The sequence below is a fragment of the Staurois parvus genome, unplaced genomic scaffold (genome assembly GCF_062004578.1).
Source record: "Staurois parvus isolate SC_StPar_1 unplaced genomic scaffold, SC_StPar_1.0 ptg000694l, whole genome shotgun sequence".
In the NCBI taxonomy this organism is placed as follows: domain Eukaryota; kingdom Metazoa; phylum Chordata; class Amphibia; order Anura; family Ranidae; genus Staurois; species Staurois parvus.
In genome coordinates, this window is record NW_028318490.1 from 2071790 (window position 1) to 2090044 (window position 18255).

Genomic DNA, 18255 nt, shown 5'->3' on the forward strand with positions numbered 1-18255 from the left:
AAATGAGTGCACCCCAACAGATTTGTCAGAAAACCTTTACTTTCTTTCAGAATCAACATTTTCTATGGGACGCTATACTACAAAATAATCCAACAAACGCGGGCCATTGATTGCAAACAAGATTTGTTAATTTGCACACACAAAAATGTATTTTTCCTAACAAATTAATTCAAGACCATGTTGCAAATATGAATACACCCCAATGAAAGTCTAAGGAGTAAAGTTAAATTTTAGACAACAAAATTCTAATTAAACAAGAGGTCAACTACAGGTGTGTCTAATTATTCATTAAAACAGGTGTCCAGCAGACAGTAGATTATATAAAGCATTACTTAAAGAAAACGCCTTCCCAATTCATGCTGTCAGCAATGGCACCACATGGAAGAGAAATGTCACAAGGCCTCAGAGAGAAAATTTCCTTATAGAAGAAAGGTGAAGGCTACAAGAAGATCAGCAAAGCTTTACTTATCAGTCAGAATACTGTAGCAAAAGTGATACAAAAATTTTAAAAAAAGATGGAAGTGCAACCATCTCACAGAGACGTCCAGGTCATCCATGGGGGTTAACATCTCACCAGGAGCATCTTCTGATGAGAAGGGTTGAAGAAAATTGCCATGCAAGTTCACTGCAGTTAGCTAAAGAAGTAGAAAGCCAAAATGGGGTGACTGTTTCCCATGACACAATATGGCATATACCGCAGAGAAATTGCATGCATGGGTGTCATCCAGGAAGGAAGCCTCTCCTAAAGCCCATGCACAAAAAAGCCTGCCTAGAATTTGCCAGGGCCCATGCTGAAAAGGTGAGGAGTACAAAGATAAATGCATGGTGCCTACAGTGAAACATAGTGGTGGCAGTGTCCTATGGGGCTGCATGAGTGCTGCTGGTGTTGGGGAGCTGCATTCTATTAATGGTGTCATGAATTCACAGATGTGCTGCTCTACATTGAAAGAGAAGGCACTACCATCACTCTGATCCCTTTGGTTGTCGTGCACTTTTTCAACATGACAATGATACAAAACACACATCTGAGGCCACTGTTGCATTTCTGAAGAGGAACAGGGTGAAAGTGATTCAGTGGCCAAGTATGTCTCCTGATTTGAACCCTATCGAACAGCTATTGGGAACTCTGGAGACAAGTTGAGCATCACTCTCCATCCAGCATCCAGGCTCTAAAAGAGGTAATTCTTTAAGAATGGAAAAGATACAACGGGTAAAAAAAGTATTGAACACGGTCACCATTTTTCTCAGTAAAGAGATTTCTAAAGGTTCATTTTTTATTGAACACATGAAGAAAGAGAGGTGCAAAAAGGCATGCAAAGCCAAGACACCAGCTAAAATCTTTCAATAATTATAAAGCAATCCTGCCCCTTGTCAGTGCAAATATCAGCTGGTTCAGTAGAAGAGTTGTCCATCAGAAGAGTTGTCCAAGAGACAAGCAACACTTGTGGAGAGTTTCAGTTTTCAGACCTAGAATTAGCAGGTACAACTGTTTCAAAGAAAACTATAAGTAATGCACTCAACTGCCATGGCCTGTATACATGATCACCACGCAAGACTCCACTGCAGAAAAAAGCATGATGAAACTTCCAGTTTGCTGCATAACATTTAGACATGCCTGTGAAATACTGGGAGAATATACAGTGGATATAAAAAGTCTACACACCCCTGTTAAAATGTCAGGTTTCTGTGATGTTAAAAAAATGAGACAAAGATAAATCATTTCAGAACTTCTTCCACCTTTAATGTAACCGATAAATTGTACAACTCAGTTGAACAACAAACTGAAATCTTTTAAGTGGAGGGAAGTAAAAATAAAAAACTAAAATAATACAGGTAAAACTCGAAAAATTAGAATATCGCGAAAAAGTTCATTTATTTCAGTAATGCAACTTAAAAGGTGAAACTAATATATGAGATAGACTCATTACATGCAAAGCAAGATAGTTCAAGCCGTGATTTGTCATAATTGTGATGATTATGGCTTACAGCTCATGAAAACCCCAAATCCACAATCTCAGAAAATTAGAATATTACATGCAAACAATAAATCAAGGATTGTACATAGAATATCAGACCTCTGAAAAGTATAAGCATGCATATGTACTCAGTACTTGGTTTGGGCCCCATATGCAGCAATTACTGCCTCAACGTGGCGTGGCATGGAAGCTATCAGCCTGTGGCACTGCTGAGGTGTTATGGAAGACCAGGATGCTTCAATAGCGGCCTTCAGCACTTCTGCATTGTTCGGTCTCATGTCTCTCATCTTTCTCTTGGCAATGCCCCATAGATTCTCTATGGGGTTCAGGTCAGGTGAGTTTGCTGGCCAATCAAGCACAGTAATCCCACGGTCACTGAACCAGGTTTTGGTGCTTTTGGCAGTGTGGGCAGGTGCCAAGTCCTGCTGGAAAATGAAGTCAGCATCCCCATAAAGCTCGTCTGCGGAAGGAAGCATGAAGTGCTCCAAAATCTCCTGGTAGACGGCTACGTTGACCCTGGACTTCATGAAGCACAGTGGACCAACACCAGCAGATGACATGGCTCCCCAAATCAACACAGACTGTGGAAACTTCACACTGGACTTCAAGCATCTTGCAGTGTGTGCCTCTCCATTCTTCCTCCATACTTTGGGTCCTTGGTTTCCAAATGAGATGCAAAAGTTGCTCTCATCAGAAAAGAGGACTTTGGACCACTGAGCAACAAACAAGGTCTGTTTTTTCTTTAGCCCAGGTAAGACGCTTCTGACGTTGTTTGTTGTTTAGGAGCGGCTTGACAAGAGGAATACGACATTTGAAGCCCATGTCCAGGATCCGTCTGTGTGTGGTGGCTCTTGATGCACTGACTCCAGCCTCAGTCCACTTCTTGTGAAAGTCCCCAACACTTTTGAATGGCCTTTTCCTAACAATCCTCTCCAGGCTGCGGTCATCCCTGCTGCTTGTGCACCTTTTTCTTCCACACAACTTTCTATTAATGTGCTTTGAATCAGCACTTTGGGAACATACAACTTCTTTTGCAATTACCTTTTGAGGCTTTCCCTCCTTATGGAGGGTGTCAATGATGGTTTTCTGCGCAACTGTCAGGTCAGCTGTCTTTCCCATGCTTGTGATTCCTACTGAACCAGACTGAGAGACCATTTAAAGGCTCAGGAACCCTTTGCAGGTGTTATGGCTTAATTAGCTGATTAGAGTGGGACACTTTGAGCTGAGAATATTGCACCTTTTCACAATATTCAAATTTTCTGAGATTGTGGATTTGGGGTTTTCATAAACTGTAAGCCATAATTATCACAATTATGACAAATCACAGCTTGAACTATCTTGCTTTGCATGTAATGAGTCTATTTTTATATACAGTTGCAAGAAAAAGTATGTGAACCCCTTGGGATTACGTGGAGTTTTGCATGAATTGGGCATAAAATGTGCTCTGAACGTCATCTAAGTCACAACAATAGAAGAACACAGTCTGCTGAACATAATACTACACAAACATTAGATGTTGCCATGGTTTAATTGCACATAACATGTAAACATTCACAGTGCAGGGAGGAAAAAGTATGTGAGGCCCTAGCTTAATGACTTCTCCCAGAACTAATTGGAGCCAGGAGTGAGCCAACCTTGACTCCAATCAGTGTGATGATATTGGATGTGTTGCTCACAGCTGTCCTGCCCTTAAAAAATACTCACCTGTTTTGGGTTTACTGATTTCAAGAAGCACTGTCTGATGTGAATCATGCCTCGCAGAAAAGAGCTCTCAGAAGACCTACCATCAAGAATTGTTGACTTGCATGAAGCTGGAAAGGATTACAAAAGTATCTCCAAAAGCCTTGATGTTCATGTGTCCACGGTAAGACAGACTGTCTACAAATGGAGAAAGTTTAGCACTGTTGCTACTCTCCCTAGGCGTGGTCGTCCTGTAAAAATGACTGCAAGAGCACAGCGCAGAATGCTGCATGAGGTAAAGAAGAATCCCAGAGTGTCAGCTAAAGACCTACAGAAATCTCTGGCACATGCTAACATTTTTGTTGACACATCTACAATAAGGAAAACATTAAACAAGAATGGAGTACATGGGAGGACACCACGGAGGAAGCCATTGCTGTCCAAAAAGAATATTGCAGCACGTTTGAAGTTTGCAAAAGAGCACCTGGATGTTCCACAGCACTACTGGCAAAATATACTGTGGACAGATGACACCAAGATTGAGTTGTTTGGGAAGAACACACAACACTATGTGTGGAGAAAAAAAGGCACAGCACACCAACATCAAAACCTCATCCCCACTGTGAAACATGGCGGAGGGAGCATCATGGTTTGGGGCTGCTTTGCTGGCTCAGGGCTGGACGGATTGTTGTCATTGATGGAAAAATGAATTCCAGCGTTTATCAAGACATTTTGCAGGAAAACGTACGACCATCTGTCCGCCAACTGAAGCTCCGCAGAGGATGGGTGATGCAACAGGACAATGACCCAAAGCATACAAGTCATTCAACAAAACAATGGCTGCAACAGCACAGAATACGCCTTCTGGAGTGGCCCAGTCAGAGTCCTGACCTCAACCCGATTGAAATGCTGAGGCATGACCTTAAGAGAGCGATTCACACCAGACATCCCAAGAATATTGCTACACTGAAACAGTTTTGTGAAGAGGAGTGGTCCAAAATGACTCCAGATCGTTGTGCAGGTCTGATCTGCAACTACAGGAAACGTTTGGTTGAGGTTATTGCTGCCAAAGGAGGGTCAACCAGTTATTAAGTCCAAAGGTTCACATACTTTTTCCTCCCTGCACTGTGAATGTTTACATGTTATGTGTAATTAAACCATGGCAACATCTAATGTTTGTGTAGTATTATGTTCAGCAGACTGTGTTCTTCTGTTGTTGTGACTTAGATGACGTTCAGAGCACATTTTATGCCCAATTCATGCAAAACTCCACGTAATCCCAAGGGGTTCACATACTTTTTCTTGCAACTGTATTAGTTTCACTTTTTAAGTTGCATTACTGAAATAAATGAACTTTTGCACGATATTCTAATTTTTTTTGAGTTTCACCTGTATGGTTGCAGAAGTGTGCATACCCTTAAACTAATACTTTGTTTAATTTTCATTACAGTACTCAGTCTTTTTGGGTATGAGTCTATCAGCATGGTACAGCTTGACTTAGCAATATTTGCCACTCTTCCTTGCAAAAACACTCCAAATCTGTCAGATTGCAAGGACATCTCCTGTGCACAGTCCTCTTCAGATCACCCCACAGGATTCAGGTCTGGGCCATTTCTTTAATATTCTTTTGGTGAAGCCATTCCTTTCTTGACTTGGATGTATGCTTTGGGTCATTGTCATGCTGAAAGATGAAGTTCCTCTTTATGTTCAGCTTTCTAGCAGAAGCCTGAAGCTTTTGTGCCAATATTGACTGGTATTTGGAAGTGTTCATAATTCCCTCTACCTTGATTAAGGCCCCAGTTCCAGCTGAAGAAAAACAGCCGTAAAGCATGATGCGGCCACCACCATGCTTCACTGTGGGTATGATTTCCTTTGGTGATGTGCAATGTTGTTTTTTGCACCAAACATATCTTTTGGAATTCTGGCCAAAAAGTTCAAGCTGGGTTTCATCAGACCATAACACATTTTCCCCACATGCTCTTGGGAGACTTCAGATGTGTTTTTGCAAAATTTAGCCAGGCTTGGATGTTTTTCTTCATATGAAAAGGCTTTCATCTTGTCATTCTATAGCCCAGACATATGAAGAATACGGGAGATTGTGGTTACATGTACCACACAGCCAGTACTTGCCAAAGATTACTGCAGCTCCTTTAATGTTGTTGTAGGCCTCTTGGCAGCCTCCCAGACCAGTTTTCTTCTCGTCTTTTCATCAATTTCGGAGGAATGTCCAGTTCTTGGTAATGTCACTGTTGCATCATATTTTCTTCACTTGATGATGACTGTCTTCACTGTGTTCCAAGGTATATCTAATGCCTTGGAAACTCTTTTGTACCCTTCTCCTGACTGATACCTTTTAACAATGAGATCCCTCTGATGCTTTGGAAGCTCTCTGCAGACCATGGCTTTTGTTGTAGGATGCGACTAAGAAAATGGGAGGCAAGACCTACTAGAACAGCTGAATTTTATTTGGAGTTAATCTGAGGCACTTTATATGATGGCAGGTGTGTACTGACTCCTAGTTAACATGATTTTGAATGTGATTGCTTAATTCTGAACACAGCTACATCCCCAGTTATAAGAGGTTGTGCACACTTATGCAACCATATTATTTTAGTTTTTTTATGTTTACTCCCCCCCCCCCCCCAAAAAAGTCTTCAGTTTGCTTTTCAATTGAGTTGTACAGTTTATAGGTCACATTAGAGGTGGAAAAAGTTCTGAAATTATATATCTTTGTCTCTTTTGTTTACATCACAGAAACCTGACATTTTAACAGGGGTGTGTAGACTTTTTATATCCACTGTAGTCTGGTCAGATGAGACCAAAACTGAACTCTTTGGATGCCATAATGCACACTATGACACTATGTTTGGAGGTCAAATGGCACTGCACATCACCCCAAAAACACCATACCAACAGTGAAGTTTGGAGATGGAAAATCATGGTGTAGGGCTGTTTTTCAATATATGGTCCTGAGCAAACTTCATAGGAAGGTTGAAAATAAAAATGTACCAAAACATTCTTGATAAAAATCTGTTGTCATCTACCAGGATGATGGTGATGAAACGACGGTGGACATTTCAGCATGACAATGATCCCAAACACAAAGCCAAGGAACCTCCCAGTTGGTTTCAAAGAAAAAAAATAAAGCTGCTAGAATGGCCCAGCCACTTGACTTCTGAATCTATGGAAAGAACTAAAGATCAGAGTTCATAAAAGAGCTCCTCGGAACCTTTAAGATTTAAAGACTGTGTGGAATGAGTCAAAATCACACCTGAGCAATGCATATGACTAGCTTCTCCGTACAAGAGGCGCCTTGATGCAGGCAATACAAGCAATGGATTTTGAACAAAGTATTAAATAAATTTCAGTTAGCATTCAATAGATTTACCTAGAAAAATGTGTTCAATACTTATTTTACCCGCTGTAGATGTTGCAAGATGTCACCAACTTGTTCATTCCAGGCCTAGAAGACTTGGTGCTATCTTTACAAATTATGAAGGTCATACAAAATACTAGCAGTAATAGTTTTTGTTGTGAGGTGTATTCCTTTTTGCATCAACTAATTTGAGTAAAACTGAAAATTATAATCTAAGTTATATAATTAACCTTACTTTCCTGTAACAAGCTAAACAAATGTTCTATAAAACTCAGCTTTTGGAAATTGTTCATTGAGATATTCATTAAAACCTTACTTTTGAAAAGGGGTGTACTCATTTAAACACATCGGATCTCAACGGGGAAAAAATCCTGCTGGATATCTATACTGATATGGACTGGGTAATGTGTTAGAAATGTAAAAATGCCCCATCGTTTGATGTAAATGAAAATTGTCAACCTACAGAGGACTGATTTTAAAGACACCCTGAAAATCAAAGTGAAAAAATGATGCAGCAGGCTAGTCCATTTTGCAAAATTTCACTGCAGCAACTCAAAATGGTACTCAGTAGTTTGTATGGTCCCCACGTACTTGTATGCATGTCTGACAATGTTGGGGCATGCTTCTAATGAGACAATGTTTGGTGTTCTAGGGTAATTCCTCGCAAATCTGGACCAGGGCATCACTGATCTCCTGGATAGTCTGAAGTGCAACCTGGCAAATGGGATGGACTGAAAAATGATATCGCAGATGTGTTCTATTGTATTTAAGTCAGGTGAGAGGGGGGCCATTCAGTGGTATCAATTCCTTCGTCCTCCAGGAACTGCCTGCATACTCTCGTCAAATGAGGCCAGGCATTGTCGTGCACCAAGAGGTACCCAGGACCCACTGCACCAGCGTAGGGTCTGACAATGGGTCCAAGGATTTCATCCCGATACCTAATGGCAGTCAGGGTGCCATTGTTTAGCCTGTAGAGGTCTGTGCATCCCTCCATAGATATGCATCCCCAGAGCATTAATGGCACACCACCAAAACGGTCATGCTGAACAATGTTGCAGGCAGCATAATGTTCTCCACGGCTTCCCTAGACACATACACATCTGTCACATGTGCTCAGGGTGAACCTGCTCTCATCTGTGAAAAGCACAGGGCGCCAGTGGCAGACCTGCCAATTCTGGTGTTGATTGACAAATGCTAAATGAGCTCTATGGTGCCGGGCAGTGAGCACAGAGCCCACTAGAGGATGTCGGGCCCCCCTCAAAGTTTTTTTTGGTCAGAGACATTCACACCAGTGGCCTGCTGAAGGTGATTTTGTGGAGCTCTGGCAGTGCTCATCCTGTTCCTCCTTGCACAAAAGGAGCAGATACCAGTCCTGCTGATGGGTTAAGGACCTTCTACGGCCCTGTCCTGCTCTCCTAGCGTAACTCCTGGAATCTCCGCCATGCTCTTGAGACTGTGTTGGGACACGCAGCAAACCTTCTGGAAATGGCATGTATTGATGTGCCATCCTGGAGGAGTTGGCCTGCCTGTGCAACCCCTGTAGGGTACTGGTATTGCCTCATGCTACCAGTAGTGACACTGACGCTAGACAAATGCAAAATTAGTGAAAAACAGTCAGAAAAGAGGAGTAGGGAAAAATATGTCAGTGACCTCCACTTGTAAAACCATTCCTGTTTTGTGGGTCATCTCATTGTTGCCTATGAAGTGCACCTGTTAATTTAATTAACACCAAAGCAGCTGAAACTGATAAACAACCCCCTCTGCTAATTAACTGACCAGATCACTATCCCAGGAGTTTAATTGACTTGATGCTATACTCCGTTTAAAAAGTGTTCCGTTAATTTTTTTGAGTATTGTATATATGTAAATACAGCATCTCACAGAAGTGAGTACACCCCTCACATTTTTCTAAATATTTGATTCTATCTTTTCATGTGACAACACTGAAGAAATTACACTTTGCTACAATGTGACGTAGTGAGTGTACAGCTTGCATAACAGTGTAAATTTGCTATCCCCTAAAAATAACTCAACACACAGCCATTAATGTCTAAACCGCTGGTAACAAAAGTGAGTACACCCCTAAGTGAAAATGTCCAAATTGGACCCAAAGTGTCAATATTTTGCGTGGCCACCATTTTCCAGCACTGCCTTGGGCATGGAGTTCCTCAGAGCTTCACAGGCTGCCACTGGGAGTCCTCTTCCACTCCTCCATGAGGACATCACGGAGCTGGTGGATGTTAGAACCTTGCACTCCTCCACCTTCCGTTTAAAGATGCCCCACAAATGCTCAATAGGGTTTAGGTTTGGAGACATGGTTGGCCAGTCCATCACCTTTACCCTTAGCTTCTTTAGCAAGGCAGTGGTCGTCTTCGAGGTGTGTTTGGGGTTGTTATGTTGGAATGCTGCCCTGCGGCCCAGTCTCCGGAAGGGATCATGCTCTGCTTCAGTATGTCACAGTACATGTTGGCATTCATGGTTCCCTCAATGAACTGTAGCTCCCCAGCACTCATGCAGCCCCAGACCATGACACTCCCACCACCACGCTTTACTGTAGGCAAGACACACTTGTCTTTGTACTCCTTGCCTTGTTGACACCCTCTGAACCAAATAAGTTTATCTTGGTCTCATCAGACCACAGGACATGGTTCCACTTATCCATGTCCTTAGTCTGCTTGTCTTCAGCAAACTGAATATGATATACCTTCCCATTTACTAAGGCTAGCCGCATAAGAATTAAAAATAGTCCATATTGATTGAGGGAGTGAGGTTCGACTTTTAAGCATAGCTAAAACCTAAAACAAAAAATAATATATTGCACCTTACAATCCTGAGATGATGAATTTGTTTCCTTTTCAACCACGTCAATACTGGACATTTTTACCCCCTTCCTGCCCAGGACAATTTTCAGTTTTCAGCACTATCACACTATGAATGACAATTGTGCAGTTATGTAACAACTTTAGCCAAATAAAATGTTTTACTTTTTTTTTTAGCCAAATAGCTTTGTTTTGGTTGTATTTAATCACCACTGAGGTTTTTTATTTTGTTATAAATAAACAAAAAAAGACCAAACATTTTGGGGAAATAGCGTGATTTTCTTTTACAAATAAATACTTGTTCTTCAAAAATGTAAGCCAAAATGTATTCTGCTACATTTTTTTGGTGAAAATAGCCCAAATCAGTATATATTATTTAGTCTGTAAGAAAGTTAGAGAGTCCACAAACTAAGTTACAGTATATATATCTGAAATTGATCAATCCTCATGTACTGACTGCCTATCCGATTTATTGAGGCCCTAAAATGCCAGTACAGTACAAATATCCCCCAAATAACCCGTTTTTGGAAAGTACATAGCCCAAGGTATTTAGTAAGAGACATGGAACATTTTTTTCGAAGTTGTCATTTTTTGTCACAATTTTTGGAAAATAAAGATGTAAAGCAAAAATATGTTAAAAATTGTTTTTCAATTTTTGTAAATTCTTTTATTTTTATTTTTTTTACATGCTGTGAACAGAGCAACACAGTGTTACCATAGGAACACTACGTCTCTGCTAAGGTGATCAGGTTTTTTTTTCTACATACTATGATTGCCTACTAATTTTTAAATATTTTTTAAAAGCTATTAGTGTAAGTAGTAATAATGCACAGTGCTAGCAAGGAACATTGTGACAGGAGAGAGTAGACTGAACAGAGAGATAGCATCAGTGAGCTGCTATTGCTTTTTCACTGGCTAGTCATAACCTGGGGGTGAAAAGCACTGCAGTGGAGAAAGTTTGTTCACCAATCTGACTCGGTTGCCTATTAGGGTTGTGTATATCTTAGGACTGGCTGGACAGAAAGAAATCCTTTTGCAGAATAAACAACTCCCATATATGTATCATTTAGCGGTTTGCCTGGAGTTTGGTGCAACACTCTAGTTAGTTACCATTTATAATTCCAGTTGTTAAAGGTTACAGCAATGGTTAAAACAGAAATATGCCCTAACTTTAGGAAATATGAATACTTAAGCACTGTGTATCAAACAACCACCATATCTTTAACAACATACTTGTTTTCATGATTTCCTGAAGCCTGTTTGCAGCTACTGCTGGTCTACACACACGAACCCCAGTGATGGCTGCATGTCATTTCTCAGGGAGAGTTTCCTAATGGTGACAGTAGTGGACCACGTTTGTGTAAGGTGTGTTGTAAGAATCACATCTTGACTCCACTGAAAGCACAGATGACAGAAAACAATGCAGAAACAAAAGTATAACACAGAGAGGGACAGAGCATGGTCACCCTATAACAGAAAAGACCTGCTTAACCACTCACCTACAGGGCACTTGTACCTCCTTCCTGCCCAGGCCAATTTTCAGCTTTCAGCGCTGTCGCACTTTGAATGACAATTGCGCGGTCATGCAACACTGTACCCATATGAAATTTTTAGCATTTTTTTTGAGACAGATAGAGCTTTCTTTTGGTGGTATTTAATCACCTCTGGGTTTTTTATTTTTTGCTAAACAAACCAAAAACCACTAAAATTTTGTAAATAAGTGATTTTTCTCCTTCACTGATGTGCGCTAATGAGTCTGCAGTGATGGGCACTGATAGGCTGCACTGATAGGCATAACTGATGGGCACTGAAAGGCAGCACTCATATAGCACTGATAGGCGGCACTGACTGGCACTGTTAGGTGGCACTGACCGGCACTGATAGGGAACACTGAAAGGCAGCTCAGATGGGCACTGATATGTGGCATTGATGTGCACTGGTAGGCACTGATATGTGGCACTGATAAGCACTGACAGCTGGCACTGATGGACATATCCTCTCTGAGTAAAGCCGATTACCGGCTCTGCTCTCGAGCTGTCAGCGTGACAGTTCGTGAGGAGAGAAATGCCGATAACCGGCATTTCCCTATTTACATGTGATCAGCTGTGATTGGACACAGCTGATCACATGACTGAGCTGACATCTTTGGCTCTTTCCGTTGATCAGTGATCCGCTGTGTCCGAGGAACACAGCACACCACCGATCGCCACGCTGCGCGCCCCCGGAGTTGCGCATGCGCGGTTAGAATGGAAGGACGCCATATGACATCCTCCCAGAACGAGAGAACCGCCTTTCGCCCGTCATTACCTTATATGGCGGACGGGAGGCGGTTAAGGACCATCATGCTAGAATCAAAAGGTATTAATTTATTGAAAACTCATCAATTTATCCCCACCCAGCTATTACCTTTTTGTATCACTTACCCCTTCCTTTTAAGCTGGCCATACACTATGTGAATTTTAGTGGGTTACTGATGAACCACCTGTAATCCATCCTGTAAGTCGCCCTTTTGCCACCTTCTTTGATTGAAAATTGAAGGTGCTGGATGGAAAATTTTCATCTTATTATTGGCAGTTGTAACCAGTCAGATGCAGGCACTGTGCAGAGTTTTTGACAGCCAGTGGTACCTGGCATTCAGAAAACAAAAGCTGCAGTAGATTTGTGAAATCCCAGCTGCATAGCAAGGAGAGAGGAAGCTGTTATATTTCTACTAGAATTTTTTAGCTCAGTGTACAGACTACAAAAAAAAAAAATATAAAGCCTCATTTACATTTATGGTTGGGGGAGTGGTGGAAAAATGTGGCTGAGCAGTGTTTTTAGTGCCCACACCTTCTCCACCTTAAAGCAAAGCTCCACCCAAAAGGGGAAGTTTTGCTTTGAGGACTCATATCCCTCTCCCATTATAGGAAGCAGCTGTTCTCCCTCCCCCTCAGTCTTCTGGGACATGTGACAGGTCCCAGAAGAGCCCTAACTGCAGATTCTTGCTGCCGGAATAACCGGGATATGCAATCAGCAGAGGCCGCTCAGCCCATTTTAACCAACTGCGGGATGACAGCGGCTACTACTGTTCACATGTAGCAGCCTACAGAGCAGGTTGGTGCAGATAGGCTCGGACATCTGTTCCTAACCATTCTGTTTTAATGGCACAGCTGGGATGTTATTAAAATGGGGGACTTCAATTATCTGGATATTCACTACGAAGATGGAACTGCGCTTGCAAACAATTTCATGTGTCAATTAGTGGATGTCCCAACTAGAAATAAGGCCCTGCTTGACCTACTAATTACAAATAACACAGAGTTGATGTCATATGTGGAAGTAAGGGATAACCTGGGAAATAGCAATCACAGGGTAATTACGTTCACTGCAAATTATGGGAGACATGAGGGTAGGACAAGAACGTTGAATTTCAAAACAGCCAACTTCACTAAACTGCACTCCATACTTCAAGACCCTTAATGGGAAGATATTCTAAAAACAAAATCATGGAGGAAATGTGGGAATGTGTTAAGAACAAATTAAGTAATGGCATTAGCCAGCGTATTTTTTAAGCTTAAGTGTATAGGAGCAGAAAATTTTTTTTATTGTGGGAGTTTTTAGGAGCTTTTTTCTGGCAGAAAAAAAAAGCTAAAAACGCTCCTAACAGCTTTTTGTTTTCCTACATGTACTGCAAAAACACTAATGCTCCTAAAAGCTACTGAAAACTGCTATTACCAGCGTTTTTTAACAAGCAATTTTTTAGCTTAAAAAAACCCCAAAAAATGCTAGTGTGCATGGATCCTACAGAGAAACAACTGTCCTTTAAAAACATAAGGTCAAGTGGTCACGATCAGAATTCCAACTCTACAAAGAATGCAATAAGAACTGTAAGAGTGTGATAAGGGCAGAGAAAATAGACCATGAAAGACACACAGAGGAGGAGACTTAAAAGAATCCCTCAAAACTGTTTAAATATATTATTAGTGAAAAAAAAAAAAAAAAAACAAAGTCAGGGCACATAGGCCCCATATAGGATAGTCAGGGGAAGTTGGTTATGAATGACAAGGAGCAGACAACTATGTTAAATACATTTTATTCCATGGTTTTTACTTAGCAAAGCGAGGAGAATAATAAACAAGACTGTATTGTTAGTAACACAACACAGAATGTAGCCTTGTGGCTAACAGAAGCCAGTATTCAAAAAGACTTGAGAAATTTTATGTGAATAAATCAGGAAGACCAGATCGATTACACCTGAGAGTCCTCAAAGAACTTGGCTAGGTTATTCCTAGGCTGTAATTCCTAATCTTTAAGGACAGCTTACTGACCGACATGGTACCACCTAATTGGCAAAAAGCGAATATGGTACCAATGTTCAAAAAAGGGCTAAGAGATAAGAACCTGGAAACTACAGGACAGTCAGCCTAAAATCAATAATATGTAAGCTATTGAAGGGGATAATGAGAAATCAATATTCAAGATATTCTTGATAAAAATTATATCAATAGTAGTAACCTACATTGGTTTATAAAGGACCATTCGTGCCATACCAGCCTATTAACATTCTATGAGGAAGAGAACTGTAATCTGGATAGGGGAAGGCCTATGGATGTGGTATATCTGGATTTTTCCAAAGCATTTGACACAGTACCCCATAACTGCCTAATTCACAAATTCAGGCCAGTTGGCATTGATGACAGTGTATGTAACTGGATAGACAACTAGTTAAGGGACCGCATCAAGAGAGTGCTGTTCATAAATGATATAGAGGTGGGTATAAGTAGATCAATTTCAGTTTTTGCTGATGATACAATGCTAAGCATTGTAATAATCTCACAACAGGATATATATACCCTGTTTCCCCGAAAATAAGACCTACCCCAAAAATAAGACCTAGTACTATTTTTGGGAATTGCTAAAGAATAAGACCTACCCTGAAAAGAAGACCTAGTTGCAATCAGGGCTTTATTTCAGCCGAAACGTGGCGGAACGGCGTTCCGCCACTGGCCCTGTGCACACCAATATCTACTGTCTCTTATAAACAAAGAAGCGCAGCTTTTGTGTTTGTAAGTGACAGTCCCTCTTGTAAGTGACAACACCATCCGCTCCCACAGAACCTCCCTACCTCTGTACTCACTGTGGGCCAGGGAATGAACAGATATCTGAGGGTGCAGTGTGTTTAGGGGTGGGGTATCTCATCCTGCAGCCTAATGCATGGAAGTCAATGCTCCAGGGGTGATCGCTGGCCAGTGGGGAAGAGGCGGAGCAATGAGTGAGTGCGCTTGATGCACTATGTGGATAGATAGGACCTAAAACGGAAGTTACTATAGAGAGGGGCCAGCCCCTGTTTTGTAAAGCTAGCTAACCATATGAGGGCAGTGGAGGGGGGATGGGAGGATGTGCAAAGGTGAGCTGCAGTCAGGTGTTGTAGAGGTATATTTACAGGTGAATTGCAGACTGGGTGCATAGGTGAACTGCGGCTGGGGGGGTGCAGAGGTGAGCTGAGTTGCAACCCACCTCTGCACCCCCCCCCCCCCCCCCCCCAGCCACAGCTCAGCTCTGCAACCCCTGTCCACAGCTTGCCTCTGCACCACCCAGCCACAGCTCACCTCTGCATCCCCTGTCAGCAACTCACCCCTGCACCCTGTTTGAAACTCACCTGTCAATTCACCTCTGCAACAACTGACTGCAGCTCACAACTGTCATCAGCTGGACCTTCATCCACAACTGCCTGCAGCTCACCTCTGCATTTCCTGTCCACACCTGTACATTTAAAAAATAAGACTTACCCCGAAAATAAGACCTAGTACATTTTATTGAGCCAAAAAAAATATAAGACAGTGTCTTATTTTTGGAGAAACACGGGTAGCAAGTTTACAGAAATATGTCAATAAAATAGAGGGCTGGGCAACTACATGGTAAATGAGATTTAATATTGACAATTGTAAAGTAATACACTTGGAGGCTAAAGATATGAACGCAAGTTACTCGCTAGGGGGAGAACCTCTGGGAGGAAAGGATCTGGGGGTTCTAGCAGATAAGGGGTTCAGCAATAGCATGCAATGTCAAGCTGCAGCAAGCAAGGCTAGTAGACTATTAGCATGGATTAAGAAGCGGATATACTCAAGAGATAAATCTATAATTCTATCACTTTACAAGACCATATCATGAGTATGCTGTCCAGTTCTGGTCACCTGTCCTTAGGAAGGATGTGCTGGAACTGGAGAGAATCCAGAGGAGACTAATAAGAGGACTGGAGGACCTCAGTTATGAGGAAAAATTCCAAACATTAAACATTCTCCCTGGAGAACAGATGCTATAGAGAGATATGATCACAATTTACAAACATCTAAATCTTGACTCAAGTGTAAGGAGAAAATTCCCTGCACAATTGGTACTTCAATTGGGATTGTCGATAATTTCAAAACATCTTAGATGGGCATCTTAGCAAACACAATATACAGGAAAATGGCAGAGACAGAGATCTACACACAGGCTGAACTAGATGGATCGGTGTCTATTCAACCTAACCAACCTTTATGAGGTAACTAAATAAACTTAAAGTGTTACTATATCCAGGACCCTACATTCACTATATCTGGTATCCCACAGTAAGCAGAACATGGAAGTGCAATTATTTTAGTAAATAAAAACTGATAAATACCTTTTCTCATGAGCAGTTAGAACACTCTTGTGACTTCTATCAGTGTTCAGCAGAGCACTGGTTAAAGCTTGTAGGAGGAGTTTTCATTCTCATGTAGGAGGATGCAGAACCCTGACCTCTGTCTTGACAGTGCTGATCACATGCACCCTCCCAAGAAAAACCCCCCATAAATCTCTAGCAATACACACCAAACTGAGCATGTGCAGAGTGACTCCACACAATATGTCTTATCAGGATAAGGGAGGGACATTGGAAGAAGGGGAGGATCAAAGAAGTCAGAATCAAACAGTTTTTTTATACAATGCAGAGGATTAACCCCTTAGGCTCTACAGTGAGTATAACAATCATGCTCTACTGCACAGGTGTCAAACTGCGGCCCTCCGGCTGCTGAGAAACTACAAGTCCCATCATGCCTCTGCATTTTGGAGTCATGCTTTTCACTATCAGCCCTGCAATGCCTCATGGGATTCATAGTTCCGCAACAGCTGGAAGGCCGCAGTTTGACACCCCTGCTCTACTGCATATACAGACTGATTTTACTGTTGTGGGCTTAGCAACACTTTAAATATATGAAATGGGCTCACAGAAGTGGGACTAGCAGGCATACTAGTCTATAAAAGACAGAAACTGAGCACCAAATAAATGATAATAAAGGTGAAAGCGACCATGCACAGAAAGGTAACCAATAAAAACACCTCAAAATTGACAATAATAAACAGATATGTGCAGTGCTAAATTGTTGTGAGTCAATAAAACATCAATAAAAGGTCAATAAGGAGTCCCAATGTAATGGTGACAAGATGTTTCTTGTGCTATGGTGACACTGGACCCGGTAACCGTGCAAAATTGGTAAGTTAATGCGCAATCGCCGGGCGCGCATAATGTATGCGCCTTGAATTAATAATCCAGATGTCATCATGAAGAGAATCGGTTTGGAGATGATCTTCCCTCTATGGGGTAGTGTGTCATCACATCAAATAATGAGAGGCTGACGGAAACACTCCTCGTCCACTAGGTGTCTCTTTCTCCAGTAAGTGTCTCTCAAGGCATCTTGTCACCATTACATTGGGACTCCTTATTGACCTTTTATTGATGTTTTATTGACTCACAACAATTTAGCGCTGCACATATCTGTTTATTATTGTCAATTTTGAGGCATACTAGTCTGCCTGCTTAAAGAAAGGATTTACAAACAAAAAGAAATAGCGGGATGCTGATCTAGGGATTTATGCAACTGTGGTCAAAATGTTAGGAAGGTATTTTCTCTCTTCTGGGTCAGTGAGAATGTGTTTTTTTTCAGCTTACGAAACTATGCAATAAACATTTTTATGCCCATTACAAACTAAGGTGTGGCCCTCAACACCCCCACCCAAGTTAGAAACCAGCCTGAAATTTTCTAAATAAAAGCCAGATTGCTTTTGGAAATGATTCATAATTTAGCTGGCACATGACCAATTTCTGTCTTTGCCTGTTAAAAATGTATTGCACCACAGCATAGTAAGAAGCATGCCACACACATTAAGGAACCACTTTCATTTTACGTTTACTGCCTGCTGTAACTACCATCTTAGATGCATTATATGCTGTATAGACAGTGCTGTGAAAGACAAAGTGCAATGAATCTTTTTTTACCATACACCCAAACTGCAGTACGCTGCCTTAGACACAGCCAAAGCCGTGCACCCACTTTATAATGAATCATGTATGTCATATATTCATTATCTTACACATACCTGTAAAACCTGTTCATAAGTTATACTC

General features: G+C 41.5%; 1 protein-coding gene across 2 annotated transcripts in view; it reads right to left on the reverse strand.

Annotated features, from left to right (window-relative positions):
- Positions 1–18255, reverse strand: part of ATL3 (atlastin GTPase 3) — a 109393-nt gene that overhangs the window by 65678 nt on the left and 25460 nt on the right. Inside the window, exon 1 of one of the 2 annotated variants that reach the window (XM_089652792.1) lies at positions 11085–11235. The exons of the other annotated variant lie outside the window; for it this stretch is intronic. Coding sequence (XP_089508918.1) covers positions 11085–11094 — 10 coding nt within the window. The 5' untranslated portion in view covers positions 11095–11235. Of the gene's footprint in view, positions 1–11084; positions 11236–18255 lie in introns of those variants that run through there. 2 annotated transcript variants of the gene reach the window in all.